The following is an 8,446-nucleotide window of genomic DNA, read 5'->3' on the forward strand; positions in this document are numbered from 1 at the left end:
CTTTTATCTGTTACATTTTAACATGAGTATCTATAATTTTTACTTGACACATGTTCAAAATAAGGTTGTTACTTTTGTTTTTAAGTGTATGAAGACAATTAAAATACTTGACCTCAATGTCTCCTGGCTCCGCCAATCATTTGAATCGTTACACACGGGCCCCTACATCCCAGCTTGTGATTGGCTCTACAACACACTGTCACATGACGTGCAATTGGCTAGATTAGAACAACTAACACTGCCAATAAATAACGCATTTTTGCTCCATTAGCTAATATCTTTCAAATTGACGTAGTAGGAAACATCCGGTAAAAATACTTTTTACTTCTACTCGTCAAGTATATTTCAGAGCCTGTACTTTTTTACTTGTACCTTTGTAATTATTTGAGTGAGTACTTTCACATTTACCAAAGTATTTTTTTTACACAAGTAATTGTACTTTTACTCAAGTAGAGAATGTCAGTACTTTTCCCATCTGTGCTTGTCGCGCTGGCATTTTGATTTGCTTCTGAGCTTCTGTTAAAGACGTGTTTGCAATTCAAAATACAACTGGACTTAAGTGAACACAATCAAGAAGCAAAAAGGACACTTTATTATTAGCAAGGCACAACGGACAAGTACTGTATATTAATTAATAATACCCACATCAGCATAAAGGCACTTTCAATCACTCATACGTGCAAACTGTATCAGCAACCTCTTAGAAACCAAGAGTAACTGATTCATTTGAAGTGTACATGTTTTTAAAATAACAGATTTTTTTTAAAGAATAGTAGGAAAAAAAAGTTAGACGCCGCTCACCTATTTAATTTGTGTCTGCAGGCACCATGTTGGTGATCCCTACAATAACAGTAATATTGCACAGTTGCTACATTGCTTGATCAACTATTATTCTGCGACCATTACACCCAAAATTATATGGACAGGACATAAAAACACAACAGAAAGGCAACAATTCATCACGGGGATTGGGGAGTAAAGCTAGTGTGCACATCTGGCTGTTGGCCACGCGGCAATGGCTGCATTTTCAGCAAGTAGTCGAGGGTCTGGCCCAGGCAGCTCTTTGTGTGCCCCTCGTCTACCCTGAGTCATTACGGCGATGTCTGCGAGCTCCCGCCGTTGGGACAGAGTGGTCATCATGTGTTCCAGCTTGGAGCGGATGGCTGAGTAGTGGTGCTGGCGCTCTTTAGTCAGACTGCTGAGGTAGTCCTTCAGGATGCCAGCTGGAGCGGCCCGGGTGGGGGCGGTACTCCTGAGAGAGGCGGCCTTGTTCGGGCTGAGTACGGCGATGGAGCGGGTGAGCTGAAGGTCTGTCTGCGCGTCACTGTCCGTTGCTGAAAAACTAGTCTGGGTGGCCACGTGGCACGACGTCACACTCGGCGGAACAGGCTTACTTGCCGCAGACTCCGCCGCCGGGGGGCTCGGACCAGCGGCCAGGATTTCTTCTTGCATGCGGTCTTGATCTAACCAGTCGTCACCAATAGTCGACGTGTTTGAAGCGCCGCTGCCGTTTTGACCCACTTTTGGGGCGGAGACCTCGCCGGGAGGCCGCAAGGGGAAAGTGCTGGTTTTCTGGCCTGGTGTGCTGGTCAGACACGCTTGCTCCAAGAGCCTCTCCCTGCTCAGGTATGGGGAGGAGGTGAGCAGATGCTTGCTGGGCATGCACTCAAAGATCCCGCTGTTTCGGACACTTGCAGGTCCTCGGGGAGTCATGGGAAGAGACTGTGCGTAAAGGATCCGGAATTCTTCATCAAACTTTTCTGTTATCTGTCCAGAAAGCTCGATCAAGTTGCTGGTGTTCAATTTGCCATCGGTCCAGTTGAACCTGCACACAAAAAGATTTACAGTACCAACATGCTCGGCCAGGGCATTATTTTCATTCTTTTCTTCGTCTGTTAGGAAGAGCTGGGTGCGGGGTTGTGATTGTCTGATTGGTTCTCTGTTCTTACATCTTGGCCAATGTAATCATTATTTTTATTTTTTGTTATGTGACTCAGTATACAAGCAGTAGACGGTTCCAAAAATACTTCTATGTTTTCTGACAAAAGAGTGAAAATAATACTCATAAGTTGATTTTATTTTAAAATGCAATGCTATAATTTTATGACTAAATGTCAGAAATGATATAAGAGAGCACTACGTAATAAGTATGCGTGTAACAAAAACCTGTTTGGGTTATTTTAACAAAACTGAATTAAAAAAACAACAACAACTTAAAAGTACACTTGTGAGGGGAAAAAGACAAAACCAACAAGTATACAAACAGAAACAAAGCATCAATGAAAGCAACAAAAGAGATATAAAATGTATTCAACCCCAATCATTGCTAATAAATTACGCGCTTGCACATTAATTACATGTTCAAAAAGGAATAGGAAAAAGTGTAAATGTATCCTGTCCTCTCCATTCCATGATCAACATCTATTACTGAATATCCAATGTAAAATATTAACCATTTCCTATCCACTAACCATATTTGTTAACGTGTAGTTATGCACAGTATACTATAAGACTGCAAGTTTACTATTAACTATAAGATTGTTAATATACTAATTATTAATAAGAATATTTAGTATGCTAATTCACACCCCACCAATATTGATTTTTTTGTTTTGTTTAGGCTTTTGCGGACTAATGTTTGGCAGAGTAAAATTCAGCTAACAGATATTTTTATATATCAAATATTAATGAGAAATTCAACGTTCTTACATGCCAGGCATTTAAAATAAACAAAATAGTTTAAAAAGTTCCACCATGTTCATTTCTAACCCAAATTATCTTGCAAACTCGATAAAGGAACATTGAGGAATATTTTTTTAATGTAGTATTGAACCTCAAACTTATTTTTAACTCACCAGAATTGTGTGTTTTTTTTTTTAGATGAGCTGTAAATTAAAATTTCACCCGTTTCCATTTTAAATGAAATGTAAACATATCAAAGCATTCAGATTGCTATTCAGATCTGTTCTACTCAAGCCACGCCCTCGTCATGCCAAAAATGTGACATAATGCCTAAGCATGCAGCGATACATCTGGCCTTTGTGCTTATTCCCTCATATGGTTGGAAATTTTTGTTTGGATGTGTAATATGTGAAACTTAAAAAAATTGAGATAGATAAGATAGATAGATAGATAGATAGATAGATAGATAGATAGATAGATAGATAGATAGATAGATAGATAGACAGACAGACAGACAGACAGACAGACAGACAGACAGACAGACAGACAGACAGACAGACAGACAGACAGACAGACAGACAGACAGATAGATAGATAGATAGATAGATAGATAGATAGATAGATAGATAGATAGATAGATAGATAGATAGATAGATAGATAGATAGATAGATACCTGTATGAACCTGTGGCTGCATGGTTCCCGTCAATCAGCATAAAGCGCTCATGAACTCTCCCAGTGATCCTTGCTCCTGATCTTGTGTAATAAGTCGTGCCAGTTATGGTTCGCACTCTCATTTTCTTCAAGAACGGAACAAAAAAAACAAAAACAAAGAGGGAGACAGAGCAGCAGTGAGCAGACCTTCCGTCAGTCATATGAAATATTAATGGCAATATTTGCACTGTAGCCAGCAGATATTGGTGCTCCAAGGAAGTACCTGAAGGTCATCCAAGTTGACGCCAATGTTTGTGCACATCTTGAGGAAAGCGGAACAGCTCGGCTGGTCCAGCAGAATGTAAACGGGGACGTTGCGGACAGAACACGCCTCTTGAAGATCCTTAAAGATATCCAGGTCTGTCAGGGAATCCGTAACTATGGCAATCACCTGCAGTGGAAAATTACAGAGCACATGATTTACTTTCAGGGCTGCTGCAGCGTTTTGTGGGATGCGGCACAAGATTGTGTTTTCATTTGTATCAAACGCAAGGCCTTATTGAAACACAACCCTCCGTCAGACCCAATACGTGTGCCCGTGTGCCCTCTTTCGACAGTCGTCTGTTACCATGGCAATCAGCGGTAACTCTTGGTCAGCAAACAAATTACTTACCCCCCCACCCCCAAACGAGACAAGCACCTTTTATAAGAGATTTGTTTTGCGCAGATCTTCCACGTTCACCAAGACGGGTGGAATTTCACAAGCGTGTGTGTTGAGGATTAGACACGGATGTTAGCGTAATCTCAGATTTAAGACTTCAATCTGGTCATAGACACATACAATCTAAATCTGCCTTATTTGAATGAAAATGCACGGATTATTTTAAGGAGGATGTGCCAAAATGTCTGCCCAATGACAATTATGCACAGTTACAGTCTTTTGTACGGCAAAGACTGTGGGCTAGGAAGGTCTGGCGACTACAAAAGGCCATGATAATGTCTCATTTCCAGATTGATCTGGTTACTTGAGAACTGTCTACAAAAAGACATTGTTTAGCACCACGGAGGGAAGTACAGCTCTTTAATAGAAGAGCAAGCAAACTTAGCAAAGCGAGTTGAGACACATCTGCTGCAGTGTTTGCAAAGGCCCCAGGTCCCGCTGAAGCCACACAACGATTCCTTCTTTGAACAGCAGACAGAGCTGACAGCTCAAATAAGGCACATGACACCACAATGAATATTCATTTTGCTTTTACTTTTCATTGTCCTTTCTTTTGGTCATTTCATCTCATTAAAAAAGCCAGACCAAAGAAAACGGGAGGATCAAACTAAATTCCATGGGGACTATCCAGCAGGTTTTTAGGATGACATTTTGTTTTAGTTCTTTTATTCCTGTAAAAGTATATGAAAAAATCAAACATCCTGTCAAAAGATTGAACTCATACTGCAGTACAGTTAAAGATTTAAAATAAAAATAGTACAAGTATTGATTCAACTCCTGCACTTAAGTAAAATGGTTTAATTCTTATTAATTTAAATAGTGCTCACACTGAGAAGAAGAAAAAACAAAATCACTGTATACGTCTCACGTTTTTTAAAAGAACAGTGTACCGTATAGAAATGTTAGATTTGTCAACGTTCATTCATTTTATAAACGCATTATTAATTTCAATAATAATATGCAAAAAAATATTTTCTATCACTTGAACGTACATATTTTTTATATATATTCGTAGGTCTAGCAAATGCTCATAATTTTACACTGGCCGCGCCTCACCTTACAGAAGGGTGACATGTTTTGCCGCCATCTTTTTGCTACGGCTAGACTTGCTTAAGTGTGGTCTCTCTAAGGGGCCATAATGTGCGTGCTTCAAAATGTACGCCTTCAAACTTTGGTCGCTGCATTTTATTAGCTCACCACTAAATGGCAAAACTTACTACACGCTGTCACTTCAAACCAAGAGCTATCTTGGGTTTTATAATATAAAAACGATATGTTCACACAGCTTTCCTAATGTTGTGAAATTACTAACCCCAAAATGCTAAATTAGCTAATAATAACAGAAAAAAAGAAATCTCATGTTTTTCGGGTTAGACAGATTTATTTATTTATTTTTTAAACCTGTCCTGTTCGACTGCTAGGTCATGCAATCAAACAGTTGAATTAAAGGCCATGGATGGGTAATATCTTGCTTCTCAGAAACTGTTGACATTAATGATCTCTGGTTAATGTTCTTCCATGTTGCTGCTTTTTCCACCTGACTTTACCTCTCTTTATTTGCAACTTTTTTAGGGATGAGTGAGTACCAATAACAGGTATCGGACTGATACCAAGGCTCATTTTAAGGTTTTGGTACTTGCGGCGGTGCCATATAACTTTAAGGACAAATGCAATATTGGTATGTATGATGTAGGTAATACTAGTGGTGGTATCAGTGTACTAGTATCGGTCTGATTTTTTTTTTAATTTTATTGAACATCTGTAATCATTTTTGTGTCACCATCAGCGATGGTTGTAAAAAAGTCAATTTTGACTAAGTGAAGAGCAGAATGTTAAGAGATTTTTTTTAGTAATCTAGTATGAAACAATGGACAGTTAAATTCTTTAATTGAGCATACAGTATATTTTTCCAGTAAGTAGTGATGGTTAATAAATGATGCAGGCCTGCAGTGTTGCAGCGTACCTCTCTGGCACTGCTGATCATTTTCCTTGCAGCTTCTTTGCAAGCGTAGATGTTGTCGCCATAACTGGGCTGGAAATGAGCCACAGCCCTGGTGACTCCCCGGTAAGAGCCCGCGGTGAAAGCGGGCCAGCCGATCTCCAGCGGCGGCGGCTCCACGTCTGACACCTCGGGGAAATAAGTCACCGACAAACAGTCAACCGAGCTGCTGAGCGACTGCTCCGGCTGCGCTTGGTCCTCGCCGAGGACCGACACGCGCCGCGGGGCCACGGTGGCGCCCCGGATCCACTGGATCTCCTCATCCGACAGGAAATTGGCGATGGACTCCTTTTTGAGAAAAGCTAGAAAGTTGTGAAGCCCCTCGGAGAGCAGTTCCTCCAAGGCGAGCCGGTGTCTCTCGTTGTACACTTCCTGCAGGTTACACTGCGCGGCCCCAGTCGCTGTTGACTTGTGTCTTAAGAGTGAGTCGTCTAAACACTGAGACAGCGCCATTGCTTCTTATCTTACCTTTCCCAACCTGAGCGCTAACCGTCCCGCGGGTGGAGGTAGTTTGATTTACAGGTACACACTTTCGTATTTTGTGGTTTCCTTGTGTTCCTCTTTGTCCCGGTTCTCTATTGGTTGCTGTGGAATAAAAGCGGCTCTTGATTGGTCCGACTGGACCGTCATTTTAATGTAAACACAATGTGATTGGCTGATTTGGATGCAAACATGACTCCCGCAGCGTACCGCTGCTCTGCACTGATACACACCCTCCCGCCCCCGCACACGCGACCCTGGTTACTTGCTTGTTGAAACCAATCGCGCTTTCAACTACAACTTATTGTTGAACATTTTGGTTTGTACAAATACTTTGCTCCTTTCCTTTCTCAAATTAGGTTTGTTTGGTGTTTTCCGACTGTGACCTTGATTTTGCTATTCTGTAATCTTGCCCACGTGTTACATCAGAACGTTGTGCTTAACATAGTTTAGGAGAGATTGCAATCGGGATCAAATCTAAATACTGTACATTTTTTAATCATGCAGTAGATGTTTCATGGTGGAGCTGCTTTTGCCACTGAAGTTTCATCTTTCATTATGCATTGTGTCTATGCATGGAGCCACGCTCACCTGCTTCTTTTTTATTTTATTTTTATCGGGAAACACTTCCTTATGTATAGTATACAGTACAGTTGACTTTTATAATAAAACGCCCCCAGACTATAAGTACACTAATAATAATACAGAACCTTTTGAAACAAAGTTACAATACAAATATATATATATTTATTGGAAAAACATGGAAATTTGGCTTTCCCTACTTGCACTTGGCTACATTATGATAATATTATTAGCATTTATTCATGTTAGCATCATCACCTTGGACTGGTTGTCAGTCAATTGCAGAGCATCATATGAGGTGATTGCAGGCCAAACGTATTCCTTCACGTACACTTTAATTCAGGTGTCCCCAACGTGGGACATTGTGATTTTCTAGGAATGTTGTATAAGTGATCATTTGAAAATGTAAACACTGGCAAGATTTATAGAAATAAAGTGTTGCATATTGATATTTATCAGTTTTGTAAATATTGTGTGGAATCATTAACATTGTTAATAATATTATATGATTAAAGGGAAAGTGAGTGAATTTCAAAAGTGTGTATCAATCTGGTCGCCCTTCACACTACTTAGTAGCCAGGAAATAGTTCTCAATTTCAAAAAGGTTGGTGACACCTGCTTTAATTGACAGGGAAAAGTGTAATGTGATGTGTGATAGCATCTTTCCATTGATAACTTTATTACTGACATGCAAAGTTGAGAATCCTGATGATTAAAGTAGCTGCCATATAGTGACACTTGAAGCGGCGTAATACTCGCGCCACACCCACATTTTTGGTTCTATGCAGAGGTTTAGCAATTGATATTCTTGTTGTTCCTGAATTTTACTTTCAGGCAACGTCTGAACTCATTCCTGGACGAACTGGTATGACAAAGACAACTATTATTAATGCAAAATGAATTTGTAATATCTGAAAACACTCCTACAGTAGGCTACAAGCGTACTTGTATGGTTCAGCGATCTCATGTTTACAATATTTATATCAACTCATTAACAATTTTAATATTTGCTTTCACAGCTTGGTTTTTGTTTTAATTCAGGCTTGCAATAGTTCCCTGTTTTGTATTTGCATATTATTCCACAGATACAAGTCTTCAATTAACTTTGTTTGCATGTTTTTGTAATGTTGGGAGTACTTGTAGGAGCATGGAGAAAAAGCACAGAAACTCCACACAAGAAGGTCTGAGCCCAGGTTTGACCACATTGCCTGTTTCTAAATTATTAATTATTTAATTTACAATATAACTGTTCATGAATGACAAGAGAAGTTACTGTTGGATGTGACGCTTTCATATAGCACTTTTCCTCATTATGGTTCGCTGTGACCT

General features: G+C 39.9%; 1 protein-coding gene across 1 annotated transcript; it reads right to left on the bottom strand.

Moving 5' to 3' along the window:
• Positions 1–569: 569 nt before the first annotated feature.
• Positions 570–6,598, bottom strand: fam83d (family with sequence similarity 83 member D). Its single transcript, XM_077573460.1, has 4 exons — positions 6,020–6,598; positions 3,619–3,786; positions 3,357–3,481; positions 570–1,825 (listed from the first exon to the last, which is right to left on the bottom strand). Exons 1-4 carry the CDS (start codon positions 6,506–6,508, stop codon positions 982–984), a joined length of 1,626 nt encoding a protein of 541 aa, XP_077429586.1. The 5' UTR covers positions 6,509–6,598; the 3' UTR covers positions 570–981.
• Between the last annotated feature and the right edge of the window lie 1,848 nt (positions 6,599–8,446).

The sequence above is a fragment of the Vanacampus margaritifer genome, chromosome 8, assembly GCF_051991255.1.
Source record: "Vanacampus margaritifer isolate UIUO_Vmar chromosome 8, RoL_Vmar_1.0, whole genome shotgun sequence".
Taxonomy (NCBI): domain Eukaryota; kingdom Metazoa; phylum Chordata; class Actinopteri; order Syngnathiformes; family Syngnathidae; genus Vanacampus; species Vanacampus margaritifer.